This window comes from Hippoglossus stenolepis, chromosome 19 (genome assembly GCF_022539355.2).
Source record: "Hippoglossus stenolepis isolate QCI-W04-F060 chromosome 19, HSTE1.2, whole genome shotgun sequence".
Taxonomy (NCBI): domain Eukaryota; kingdom Metazoa; phylum Chordata; class Actinopteri; order Pleuronectiformes; family Pleuronectidae; genus Hippoglossus; species Hippoglossus stenolepis.
The window spans coordinates 5,931,378-5,945,579 of record NC_061501.1 but is presented as its reverse complement, the minus strand read 5'-3'; the positions used below and the strand labels follow the sequence as shown (position 1 = coordinate 5,945,579).

Genomic DNA, 14,202 nt, shown 5'->3' with positions numbered 1-14,202 from the left:
TCATGGGATTTTGATGATTACGTTATGCTTCACACAGACAAATGGCTTGATAAGCCTTGTCATGGTCCACTCAGTCCATCATCTCTACTAATCTTACAAACAACCACTAAATTAGCAGCCAGTCTGGTGTTGGCAACCTTTCACATGCATGAATTACGTCTTTGATCTGTTTAATCTAAGAGAAAAGATAATGGTTTCAACAAAATGCTGTGTGTCAGTCTGAGGGGGCAGGAGTAGCTTTGCAATATTGGGTGCATGGCACCATCAACACAGCCATCAAAAACAAGCTGCTAACATGAACAACCATCTACCAGCATGTTGCATCACTGTCAGCTTTCGTGTCAGCCAACCAACCAACCAACCAACCAACCAACCAACCAACCAACCAACCAACCAACCAACCAACCAACCAGCCAACCAACCAACCAACCAACCAACCAGCCAGCCAACCAACCAACCAACCAACCAACCAACCAACCAGCCAACCAGCCAACCAACCAACCAACCAACCAACCAGCCAGCCAACCAGCCAACCAACCAACCAACCAACCAACCAACCAACCAACCAACCAACCAACCAACCAACCAACCAACCAACCAACCAACCCAGCCAGCCAGCCAACCAACCAACCAAGCAACCAACCAACCAACCAACCAACCAACCAACCAACCAACCAACCAACCAACCAGCCAACCAACCAAGCAACCAAGCAAGCAACCAAGCAACCAACCAACCAACCAACCAACCAACCAACCAACCAACCAACCAACCAACCAACCAACCAACCAACCAACCAACCAACCAACCAACCAACCAACCAGCCAGCCAACAACCCAACAACCAACCAGCCAACCAACCAACCAACCAACCAACCAACCAACCAACCAACCAACCAGCCAACCAGCCAGCCAACCAACCAGCCAACCAACCAACCAGCCAACCAGCCAACCAACCAACCAACCAACCAACCAAGCAACCAACCAGCCATCTACAGCTATCACCATCAACAAACATCAGCCAGCTAACAATAAGTTAAGCTTAACAGCATGTGGCATCACTGGCATGGTGCCCACAAAGCAAACCAACTTGTCTGCTTCAGTTACTTCAACTTAGGAAGCAACACAACACACACTTCAGTCTAAAACATCACTGGCTAACGACAACTAATAGCTAACTAGTACTTGCCAAAAATGAACTTCCAAATAATTTGTATTAGTATTTCTGAGTTTATTCAAGTTAGCTCTATTTCTTTATCCTTTGGTCACGTGGCGGCTGGCGCTAATGCCAGCTGACAATGGACAGGAACACTACCTGACCCTTGAAAGGTCAAATATCAGTTTTCGTCCAGGAAATAGCCACGTGTTACATTTAAGTCCCACATGACCTAAGCTCTCGCCTTCTCCAACCTGTTCGGCTTTACCATGACACCAAACATACATGTGAAGGCATTAGGACCTTCAATAGTGTCACAAACTCACTGGGAACTGACTGATGCATGTTAACCCTTCTGTTTGTGTGCTCGCTGCTGAGTCTGCTTAGTACTACAAACTTGTACAAACCTGTATATTTGACTTAGCAGAGCTCCTGTACACTGCCATGGAAACTTTCTGTACTCACCGAACTTCTGCTGTGTATGCCGAAGAGACCAACTTGGAGCTCTACAGATTGGTTCAGACAGGTGACTCAGTGCTTGTTACACTTTGGATATTATCCCATGATTCCTGATGCCTGCCAACTTTGCAGGGACTCACTGTTGCAGCTCAGTTAAGTTGGCAAGTTTTACATTTTGATTTAAATACTTTTATTTTGACTTTTATATTTGCGGCACATTGAAGACATAGAGACAAGCTGCACTCCTGCACCGTATCAGTATATTGTGGTAAGAGAGAAGGGGAGTGTGTGTGTTGGGGTTTGCACATTCTACACGGGCCGCATTGTGTGCTTTGAGTGTGGACTTGTGTATGTGTGGGAGGCCCTGACGTAATGTGCAACAAACACCACACATGAAAGATAAATGAAAGCATGAAAGATGAATGTTTGGTAATAACTCATTGTTTCATGCGGCAGGAGAGCACCGGAGAAAAGCTTCTTCCTCCTCCTCCTCCTCCTCCTCCTCATCGTCGTTCCTCCAGCGTGTCACTCAGTCGGGTTTCAGATTAAGTTTTAAGCTGATCTAGTTAAGATTCCCTCTGTGGCATCTGGAACTCCTGTCAAAGCAGCCTGAGCACAGCGAGTCCAGCATGCAGTGGGGATGAGTGACACTCACAACCATGTCTCATTCTCCTCAGAGACTCTGAATAGTCAATAATTCATCAGGAAGATATACTCCCCTGCATGAGCTACAGCATGGAGAGGAAACTCGCTTTCTCTTCCCACCCTCAGTTTATCGTTTCTCTCTCAATCTAGGATTCCTACCCATTTCTCGTCCCCCCCTCTGTCTCTGTATTTTTTTTTTACCTCCCTCCCTCCCTCCCTCTCTCTATATTGCACCACTTCAATAATTCAAAGTCATATATAAAAGTCAATGAAATTTGCCATACCTTGGGTCATTACGATGCCTGCCAGGGATTTGTGTCGTGCGTGCGCAGGACTGCAGCCGCCCACCAGCGACCGGTACTTCTCCCTCACCAAGTGGAATATTGAATCGGCAAAGTCCTGCAAAACACAATTGCGCCCTTAATTTTTTAGAGACACAATCTGTGGAGGCTGACTTCACAAGTTTGTATTTTGCGGTTTGGTCTGATCTGCTCAGGTTACAATGAGAGGGTTTTTGGGCGATTGACCCGAAGGTTAACTTACCTGTTTAAAAATCACTCGGATGTTCCCTATACATCATTTCTATTTGGTTTTCAATATTAGAATTCATTTTGTTGAGTACATACACTTTAGCTTGACTAAAACAAAAAATAAGGTTTAGTGATGACATGCTCTCAGAAATATTACCTGCCGTGTACTATCATCAAATATTGAATGAGTTATGACTAAATCAAAATAGCTTAAAGCCATGACTGTTTTTAGAAAGTATTCATCTATTGAGGAGGATTTTTAATCTGCACTCGCTGCCTATGGGAAACACTTTATAGTTATGGTGTAGAAGGAAATTAGACCCCTTCTGTTTCACCCAGTGTAAAACTCCCACTGTCCTACGATCATTCAACATAATGAAGGCTGACGCATCTGTAGAGGACACATACAGTGGAGTCAGAGTTAACAGTCTCATCACTTAAAGGGGAACCGAGAAACAGGAAATGAGGCAGGTGGTATCTGATCTTGATAATGTGTGGGTGATAAAACCATTGAAGTTTAACAACATTCATAAATGCATGAGAGAGAACTATTGGTAAATGATGCTGTAATGAATGGCAAAGGGTTGAAACTGACTTAATTTGACTAATCTACTCCTTATCTTTTCCCTTTACAGTGAATTGTTGAAACAATTTGCCAACACAGTGAAGCACTGACTTGCAGCCTGTTTACTATGAAAAGATGGACACAACAAAGGAGGAAACCTCAGGAAGCAAGTACAAAGAGGTAGGATACCTCCAAAAGGACAAACATGCATAATATGTTGTTGTACACTGTGGAGAAACAGTTTCCTATTTAACCCTGAATTTATTGATGAACTACTGCTGAAAAGTTTCCACTGACATGATTTGACTATGAGGTTTAACTTACTGTAAAAAATGAACAAACCTCCAGAGTAAATTTAAAGATCTCATATTGCAAGAGAGATGTCTGGGTGCTCCAGTATATTTACACAGTGAAAGTATCAAAAAACTGTATCCACAGAGAAATGCACACAGCTTGTATTCAGAAACTGTACCTGAAGACGAACCATCAGAACATCCTTAGTTTTGTGAAACCACCCTGAGGGACGCCGCCTAGCACAGCCCACCGATACCCACAGTACAAATTAAAATCCCATAATATTGCATTAATAATAATAAAAACACAAAACTAAGTGGTCATTCTGTCACTTAACAAACTACAAGAAAGAAAAGTGTGGGGGAAACACTGCACAATCATTGAATATCAGGTCATATATCACGACACAGTCCTCATAGGGATAGAAATAGTAGACAACACCGACTAAAGTCACTTTTTTTCTGATACACCAGGACATTTTAGTCTGAATCCGACCCTGTGTTTGGTTTATTTCAATACTGACTGACATTTGTGGGTGATTTTTAACAAAGCTACATTAGCAGGCTACAGACCCTAACCTGTGATTGGCCTGGCGTGTGTTACTCAGTAAACAACCAATCAGCAGAGAGACTTGAGCTGCTTTCAGACATGCAATGAACTCTGGAGAGGAGGTGAATGTGTGAACTCCAGTGTCAGAGTGAGAGCCTCCGGATTATCTGCAGACTTTCTCTGTCTGCCCCCCACTAGTATAAAGTCAGCAGCAAGTCAGGAGAATCCAATGTGGGAACGCAGGGGATCCCCCGCTGTTTTCATCGCGGCGAGTGGGGGGTTTGATGATGCAAAACCCCCCCAAAAAACACAAATAAAAAACAAATATATCCCGAATAGAAGACACCAACGAAAATGTCTAGAGAGTTTGTGGCGATAAGAGCTGAAACCGGTGTCTGTGTTGATGTCAACAAAATCACGTGATCTCTGCAGCGGAATGAATACGTCACTTCCTGCCTCTGCCTGAATAATGCGGAGGATTTGTTGCTGTTATGAATGAGTCTGTGCAGAGAACCTCAGCTGCGTTGAGCATGTGTGAAAGGAAAACTGCGGGTAAAGTCCGGACCCAATTCTCCGGACTTTATCTGAAAACATCTTTAGAGACCAACTGAAAATTCCCATCTCTTGCTGCAGCTCCAGACTGAAGTGTGAGAGAGGAAGTGTAAAACTACACTCAGATGATTTTTGGTTTTTCAAAACCACATAGACCTTCTTATGGATATTAACACTTCAAGTAAAGAATGACAAAAGTGTCCAAGATTTTTCATTGTAGCATTTTTGGCTTTAACTGTAATGTAACTACTGTCACTGTTCTTTTATGTCAACACTTTCTCTAAATGTTTTCTCTCCGGTTTCCCCGAAGTGAATGAAAATGTATTTTTTCTTCAGTTTGCCATTTGAAGACACAGCGTATACTTGTGCTATTTCATAGTGCCACAAAGTTCCATTTACCGCCAGCTCTTTCACAATATAAAACGCAGTGTAGTAAGTATTTGTGTTTATTAGCCGTTTATCTATTCAGTTGTGCCAACACGTCTCCCCAGTTATCCAGTACCTCACACTGTTCAACAGATGCTGATGGATCACATCTGCACCCCTCCCGACCTTTAATGCTCTTTCCTCTAGTGGTAATTAAGGGCTTAGTCTCAGAGCGGCCATCACTCCAGCCGTAGAACATAAGTGGATCACTGGGAGATGGCACCGGAGTGGCAGCAGGGTGGGTCTTTTTGGACAGATTGAGCCCCCGGTAGCTAAGAGGACATCCACAGATGCCACATGACAGACGAATGGAGAGACAGAGAGAGAGAGAGAGAGAGTGAGAGAGAGTGAGAGAGAGGGAGGGAAAGAGAGAGAGGGAGGGAAAGAGAGAGAGAGAGAGAGGGAGGGAGAGAGAGAGAGAGAGAGAGAGAGAGAGAGAGGGGGGAGAGATAAGGGTGAAAAAAAAAGACACACGGAGGAGAGATCGGCTGAATTAGCGAGCATATTGCACATTAGAGCCCTCGTCAGTCTGTTGAGCGCTCTCACAGTTGGGGCTGGCGGTGGAGGTGCTCACAGCTTGTGCGATGGGTGGTGTCTGCCCATGTGTATGTATGCACACACACATGTTGTCGCTCAGACACTGGTGTCAGCCAGGAGGTTTTTTTTTATTTTGGAGAAGCAGAAAAGAATGTTGTGAAAAGTCAAGCAGTAGACAGAAAGCAGTCGGGTAGATTCTCCACATCAGTGTCCAGACTCAGGAGTCAATTCAAGTCAGAAAGACACTGACAAATTATTATGAGAATAAAAGTGAATGATACCATAAGATATTTTGCTGAATAAACGTTTAAAACAACCCGATGAGATGCATTTACTGTACGCTTTGTCAAAGTCTGAACAATGCTAACAGTTACCTTTGCCACAAGGTCATACTTTCATTGCCGCCGGTCTCTGTGTTTCTGTCTGTCTGTCTTCCCTGAACCGATTTCCGTGAAATCTTGTGAATGGGTGGGCCGTGACCGAAGGAAGAACCCATTAAAACTTGGAGCAGATCCAGGATTTTTATCTCACTTTCTTTAACACGGGGAACTAGGGCGTTAGCCTTGGGATGCCCTCTCCGAGCATCCCTCTATACGATGGAATTCTTTGTGGCATTCATAATAGTAGTTCCTAACATGCATCAGCGAAAAGGAAAACTCTTTCACTATTTGTAGATGCTATAAAACCTTTTGTCAAAGATGTACAACTCCACCAGGATACCACACAGTCAAGTTTCTGAATTTGGGCCATAGTTACAGGACTGTTTAATTATGGATGTTCAGCCCACAGGGGTCAACGCTGTAACTGTTTAACATAAACCTTAATAAATCCCCTGATATCAGCATTGATCAATTGATTCCATTTTTCACAAATCACCTCATAATATACAGGGCATGTATCATTAAGTACTATTCTTAAAGGACATGTCCAGCTTCTCAAGTCAGTTTTAAAACAACTGTCAGGTGTCCACCTGGACATTTAGATTGATTTTAGTGATGTAATCATTCCTACTGCTCATACTTTTCATTCAAAATGCACATTCAGTGGTGGGGGACAAAAACGTTTATCTGAAGCTAAAATGGTGGTTCAGCTGTCTGTTTTTATTAACTTCAACTTTTAAGACACATTTGCACAGAGGGAGAACTGTGGAGTGTGTCACCCGTCACTTTACCAGAATTACAACCTCATCAACCTTTCAAGTTGAAGGAAATCCTGGTGGTGTTGAAAAATGTCAAAAGAAGAGCTTGAGTAGAATATTATGTTGTAACAATGACGGTGACCTTTGACCTTAAATATAAACTGACAAGATAAGATAAAATTAAATTAAATTTTATTGATCCCACACTTGGGAAATCCCCTTGTTACAACAGGAGACAGGTCAGAATGAGGTAGATTAGAGAATATAAATATAAAATAAATATATAAAGTTAACAGAGTAATAATACAAAATATGTACATAATATACACCCTTCACCACAGAAAAAATATTGTTTGTTAAGAAAAAAGTAAAGTAAGTATAGTGCAGTGGTACAGGATGATTGCACAATAATGCATAATAGCACCATTTTATGCGATTAGACTTTTGTCTGAAAGTTTATCATAATTAAATGTTCATGATAATTGCTGTGCCAGTTGTCCAAAATACATTTTGTCCTTTGATCACAAAATTCTGATCAGTTACCCTTGTGTCCTGGTGAACGTTTGAACCATATCTGAAGAAATTTCCTTAAAAGCGTATATTAGGAAGATGAGAATGGTGGATGGAAAACCTGAAAACTCCTCTGGCCTCCGCTGACACCGGTGCGGCTTCTTTTTTTTTGTTGCTTTTATCTGATTTATATCATTTTAAATTTAATAACTCTGTCCTCTGAAGAAGTCACCTTGGACTCCCAAGTATTTCTTTTCTTTTTTTCTTCAGCCCATTTCACGCTTGCACCTCCATATTATCTTCTTACTTTTATTCTAAGAGACTGAACTATTAATTGATTTATCCAAACAGTAAGCGACAGACTCATTTGCGACAATACAGAACCCTATCACTAATACATGGTTTGTGCTTTAGAAGTAAAATCCTGTAAACCTCTTGATGAGGAAGGAGAAAAATAAGCCGCCTTGTTTTCAGATCACTCAGTCTTACCCTCAACTGGAGCATGAGGAACAAAAATGTGGAAGAAAAAAAAAAAACAGCCTGGTTCTTTGTACCTGAAAGTGACATCCAATTAATTCTAACAGAATCCTGCTGGGCTTGGCAGCGTCAGCTGGTGTCGGTCACAGTCTCAACCCGGAGTCAAGTCCTCCATCCCTCCTAAAGGCCTTTTCATTGATGACATTACCGAGGTGAGAGAGGGGGCCAGCTCAGAAAGGCCTGGAGAGCAAAGGTGGAATAGACCCTGGCAAACGGCCCAGCTCTTTGTCCCTCCCTCCTCCATCCTGCCTCCTCCTCCTCTCCTTTTGTTCCCTGTCCTCCTTCACCTCTCTGTCCGTTCGTATTTGCTCCTTTTGTCTTATCATCTTTTAAAGTCCGACTCCCCACACGCTTGTTGCCTTTCATTCTTTCTCCTTCCCTTTAACCATCCTGCCTCCTCTTCATCTTTCCCCTCCTCCTCCTCCTCTGTTGTCACGTTTCTCTCGCATGCTGGTTTGTGATAGAGGGCAGTGATGTGCCAGGAGGAACAGCAAGTCTGAGCCTGTTATTTCATCCTCCTGTCAGATGCAGTGAGCAAACAACATAATCTACATCACATGACATGAAGGCAAATTAGGCTGTGATTTTCAATCCACAACTCTCACTGTTCCCTCATCATCTTTCCTCAACATACAGCGCAGCATCATTCCTCGGTGGGGGAGTCGAGTGCCACCTTCAGTGTGGGCCTAATGTGGCAGAAAAACGGGGCCAAGGATCACGCTCCCTCCGTCAGACAGAACATCCGCGCTGCACAGCGAGGGGAGGTGCCGGCGTGAGGCTGGCCGGCTTCCTCCTGGATGAGCATCAAGGTTAACGCCACTCCACTGCAGCTGCATCTGAGAATTTGGTCCTTATAAACCGGTTTCAGGTAACTGGTGTATAGCTGCAGTTGGAAAACGTCTCAGGTAGGAGGTGCTCGCAGTGAAAACTGCTGCGGTGGCGCTTGTGTTACTCATCCCACCTGGCGTCGTTCCTGCATTAGTTCTGACCAATTTACTAAGCAATTCCCGTGGGCCTCCTCAGGGCAGAGAAAGCAGCAGCAGTTATTTTGTAAATGCCGCAGCTGCAGTAGGGGACGTTTATCGCAGCAACTTCCCAATCAGCCTGGATGTAAAAGCAGAGAGCCACACTAAAACTGATCCACTGGCCTTTGACTCCCATTAAAACCTGATAGCTATTAGGTGTGGATGCAACCAGGAGCCTTCGAGACAGACAGACAGACACCTGAAAGTGCCACATGTTGAAAAGGTGTAAATGCATTGCTCACACATATGCATCCATAATCTTTATGTCTTAATGTCCATGAACAGGGTCCATCATCTGTCAGTGATAATGACAGGTGCACTTACATCAGCTACTGTCAGAGAAAAGCAGATCCAAAGATTTAAATACATCTGATTTTATAAATGGCTGATATCTGATCAGTTTAAACACAGGTGAGAATGATGACAGAAAACTTGTCTGGCTTCTGTTCCATTAATGATTCATCTTTTATCACTCAATATGAACTGTTGTAAGTGAACTTCGTTTTTTTCTTTTCTGAACATTTTGGCAGTAAAATCCTGATCTAGATTTTTATCTTGAAACATTTAAAAGGATGTGTGTGTAGCTGTGGATGGGACCTCACAGCAAGATGGTTCTTTGCTTGAATCCCTGTTCAGCCATGGCCTTAAGTTTGCATGATTACCCCACGTCCGGGTGCTCCGGCTTCCTCCCGCAGTCCAAAGACATGCAGCTTAGGCTAATTAGAGACTCTAAATAGCTGTTTGTCTCTGGGGAACTATCCAGAGTGTAGCCCATCTTTTGCAATCCTTAAAGCATAAGCGGTAAAGATAATGGACGGATGTGTCAATGGGACATTTCTACATTTGAATCCAATGCAAATTCATTACCAGCTACAAAAACTGGGGTTAAGAGGCAAGACAAGGCAGCTTTATTTATAAAGCACCTTTCATACACCCAGGTAGATTAAGGGTAGGAAACATCAGCCAAACATTTGTGCCTGGGATTCTGCTTAACAAACTTCATAAATCCCAAAAGTAGAGGGTCAGTTTCCTTCTTACACTTCTCACACACAACACACATTCACACCTCGTCATCATGTCATTGAGTGTGGGAGATGCTGGGCTAGCAGAGCTTCCCATAACCACTGGCTCAGATCGTGACTGGGGTCTTTATTTGGCTCAACTGAAGAAGGTAAAAGGAAGGCTTGTAATTGAAGAAGGAAGAAGGAAGACACACACACACACACACACTGAGCCAGATGAGGAAACAATAACTCAAGTTGATGACAACAATGCTTGTTGTGGTCAGTGCAATACACTATAAAAGAACAGGGGAGGGGGGACACACCCTAACCGGCAACATCGGCTGGCTGCGGGAAAACCAAAACAAGAAGCTGAAAGAAGCTATAAAGCTCCACAGAGCTGAGAGGACCTGCTGCAGAGCTTTGGGGAGCTTGTGTATCCACCTAGTCTTGAGATTCATTGTGAATATAAAACACAGATTTTAGCTGCTTTCAGTTAAAAGTAAAAAAAAAATGGGAGTAAAAAGCTTCAGGTGCGCTGTTCTGGTTGTAAAAAAATATTTTTGAGAAACTGCGAGTGCAGAAAAACAACGATAAGAATCTTCAATACATTGCAGGCCTATTTTCTTTATCTGTCCATCCATCCATGCACCACTCCCTCTCTACCCCGTCTTCCCCCCACCGCCTTTTCCCAACTGCTGGTGCACGTGTACAGTTTGGCATCTCCCTCCAAGGTAACGCAGAATGTCACCAACAATCCTCCCGCTGCCTTTCCTCTTGCGTCGATATTGAGCATGAAACACAAAATGTCATCAGGGAAATTTTCTCCGCTGCTGCCTGACCTAGAAGTCTGTGCATGCTGGCAGAGGTGATGGTATGAGTGTGAATGTGTGTGTGTGTGTGTGTGTGTGTGTGTGTGTGTGTGTGTGTGTGTGTGTGTGTGTGTGTGTGTGTGTGTGTGTGTGTGTGTGTGTGTGTTCTGTGTGTTGTGAGAGAAGAAAAAAAAAGCTCAATTGTATAATGTATCGGTTTGGTGCCAAAGCCCCAAAGGGAGACGATGACTCCAGATTCATCACTGGTTGTATTTTAAAGCTTTATATAACATTATCCATATGCACACATCGTACCTCAGTTAACCTGGAGAAACATGGAGAGTTAAACTGAGGCAGCTGCGTTGTGCGAGTTCACGTGTGTCGCTCCTTGATGAACATCACTGTTCGTGTTGGGGGTGAATGAGAGCTGGATTTTAACCCACCCTCAGGAAAAAACACACACACGCGCGCGCACACTTCGACCCACCACCCTCACCACCTTATCACCCGCCTGCAGAGCTGCCCAGGCAGCATAAAAACGGGGCCAAGTCTTATATTTCTTTATAGAGGTATTTAACAATTCATTCTCCCGAGTTTTAATAGTGTCTGCCCTCTGCCTAGATATCTTTCCCCCTCCACCACCGCCGCCACCATCACGAGCCCACCCATCCTTCTCTCCAGCCCTCGCCCGCCACCAAGCATGAGGCTTTTGAAAATGGATATCTATTCATGTGGTGGAGGCGTTGCCTCTGGGGGCTTTTTAGATTCTCAAAAATGCTCGACACCTCACAGCGAGACAGACTTAGCTCTTGTTTGTTCCCCGTATGACACGTAGCATCTCACTCACTCCTCAAACATTTTGCTCCTTCTCTTGCTGTCCTCTAGATCTGTTACCACAAGAGGACAAATAAGAAAGAAACAAATATACTGTATATGTCAGTGCTGTTACTGTTGGGATCTCCTTTCAGCGTTTGATCTGTTGTGTCGCCTTTTATTGACAGTACAAGATGCTGTTGTGTCAAGTGATCACAACAAAGTGTCACCCAGAGAAGTTGAACTGTGCACAAATTTGGAGAGCGCTGTGAAACCCTCCAGCCCCTCGCCTCGAACTACATTCAACCTTTGCTCGTGTGATGGCCAGATGGCCCTGCAGCCTGTGGAGCAGATTCCTCTCAGTGTGTATGTGTGTGTGTGTGTGTGTGTGTGTGTGTGTGTGTGTGTGTGTGTGTGTGTGTGTGTGTGTTTGTGTGTCAAATTATTTTGCCTGAACAGCGGGGCTTTACCAGTCAGATCAGGTGGCCGGGTTGCACCATACGGACGTCGTCATCATGAGAAGGATGAAAGAGGCTTTTTTCCCTTTCAAACCACATGCTTGATGTTGGCGAGCGAGAACAAAGCCACATGAAGGAGCGGCAGCGAGGGCGCGAGTGGCAGAGATTGTGCAATTGATCTGTCTTCGCCACAGCTCGCGTCACAAACTCTCCCCGGTGCGGGCGAGAGTGGAAGGAGACGGGACGCCGCGCCACAGGTTTCCGACAGCAAAGCAGAGCTCAAGCAGAGATTCCTCGTTAGGCTTGAAAAGGTGGGAACCGAGATGATAAGCCCGGTACACGTGGTGAGGATCAGAGTCAAGGATGAGCCACCACAATGGATGACAGGCTCACCCAAAAAGCAAGGACACCACTTCCTAGTGATGATGCTAAAAATAGCAGCGGATCATTATTTCTTTCCCATTCTCCACTTGGGGCCACAATCAATCCCTGTGGCCCAGTTCTTCTGCAAGGAAACATCCAATCTGTGCAGAGAAATACACGATCAAAAAGTCCCAATATTCCCCAAAATAAGCCCCACCCAGCTTGGAATATACAACAACTAGATTTGTAGCCATGTCCGTCATGAGGCTGGTTCACACTTATATATCTATATTCACCATGGTTCCCTGAGGAAGAATTATACTGACAGTGATGATTCTTTGACTGTAGTGCACTACTATGAAGTTCAGAGAGAAACATGAAAATCTAAATGATGTTATGAAATTTGGTTAAGACCTTCATGTCCCCGTCAGTTACAATTTTTTATCTTTGCTGTGGTTAAGTGTGCTGACTCTCCTTTATGTGACATCATCATGTCAAAATCTGTGCGAAACAAATACCTAAAAAAACTTTCCCATCAGTCCATAGACTGTGTATAAAGATGGACGACATGACGGCTCCACAAAAGAGACCCCAAAGCATCTCAATAACCCCCTGGTGGCTGGCTGCAGTATAGGATCGTAAACCATGCCTTCTCCATGTTAGTGTATGGGACATGGAAAAAAGTCAAGTGAATCCAGGAATTCTGTTTTTCACTTGCTTTAACATGGTGAGATAGGGCGTTTGTTTGTCATCAAAAGTCAGGCATATTTAGGGGACTGGTATTTATGAATGTGTGCAAGATCCAAATAAATATCCAGATCTACTGAATTGAAATGTGGTATAATATGGGGGACGTTGGGCCTTGCTGGAGGTATGACATTAATTTTTTTCTGGTTAATTCGGTTTAAATGAGTTATTTGATGATAAACAGTAAACTCAGGGTGAAATGCCGTGATTTACAAGTGATACCGAATCACAATTTGTCGAGCACGTGCATTGACGGAAACTCACACCCCCCTGTGCAGACTTATAGTTATATTGGCTTCTCGATAGTTCTAGGATGTGGAAAGGCATCGTCCATCTTCATCCGCCTCGGCTGTAAGCTGCGTTAGCACTAATTATCTATTGTCAGCATGCTAACATGCCAGAGTGAATATAGGATGCACATAGTAAACATCAGGGTGCATATCCCCATGTTGGCCTGCTGATGCTGGAGTCTTGTTAGAGAAGCCAATTCTGATTTCAGGCTCATGTGAACACCTTAATTCCCCACATGTTAGACTCCTATCAGAACAACCCTGTAGAAATAACTGCAGCCGGTTGTCAGCTTGTCACTGTCACACTTTTCAAACAAAAAAAAAAAAAAACACTGCCACGAGAAAAAAGTGGAGTGACAGACAGATGTTTTATCTGTGCAGAGAACATATGTTTTAGCGCACGCCCAGTAATTCACGGGAAACATCAAACTCAAACGAATCAGTAAGACCCAAACTTTGGTCACAGCTTACTTCATATGCCTGCTGATTGGTTACATCTGCTCAAAGCCACTAATGCTCTTAAGCCTAAATCCAAACATTAATTTGGGAAATGAGACCCCAACATTCAAGCCAAAACGAGCTGAAGCCACTGAATCATAACCACCAACCGCAGATGTTAAGCGCGACTGACTCTAAAACTCATTATCAGTCTAAATTCTCTTCATCTGATCAAACAAGCTCAGCCAGCTTCGACAGCATCGACGCTATCAGGGCCTGGCCCATCTGTAGCGCCATGACCGGTGCTGCCGTCACCTGGAAACCGTCCTCGCCAGTTCCCCTCTGAATGACTTTCTCTCT

General features: G+C 43.9%; 1 protein-coding gene across 1 annotated transcript in view; it reads right to left on the bottom strand.

Moving 5' to 3' along the window:
* The window catches only part of adarb2 (adenosine deaminase RNA specific B2 (inactive)), a 70,393-nt gene that overhangs the window by 31,275 nt on the left and 24,916 nt on the right, over positions 1 to 14,202 (bottom strand). Inside the window, exon 3 of the mRNA XM_035141895.2 lies at positions 2,542 to 2,656. Within this exon, the coding sequence (XP_034997786.2) occupies positions 2,542 to 2,656 (115 nt within the window). The remainder of the gene's footprint in view (positions 1 to 2,541; positions 2,657 to 14,202) is intronic.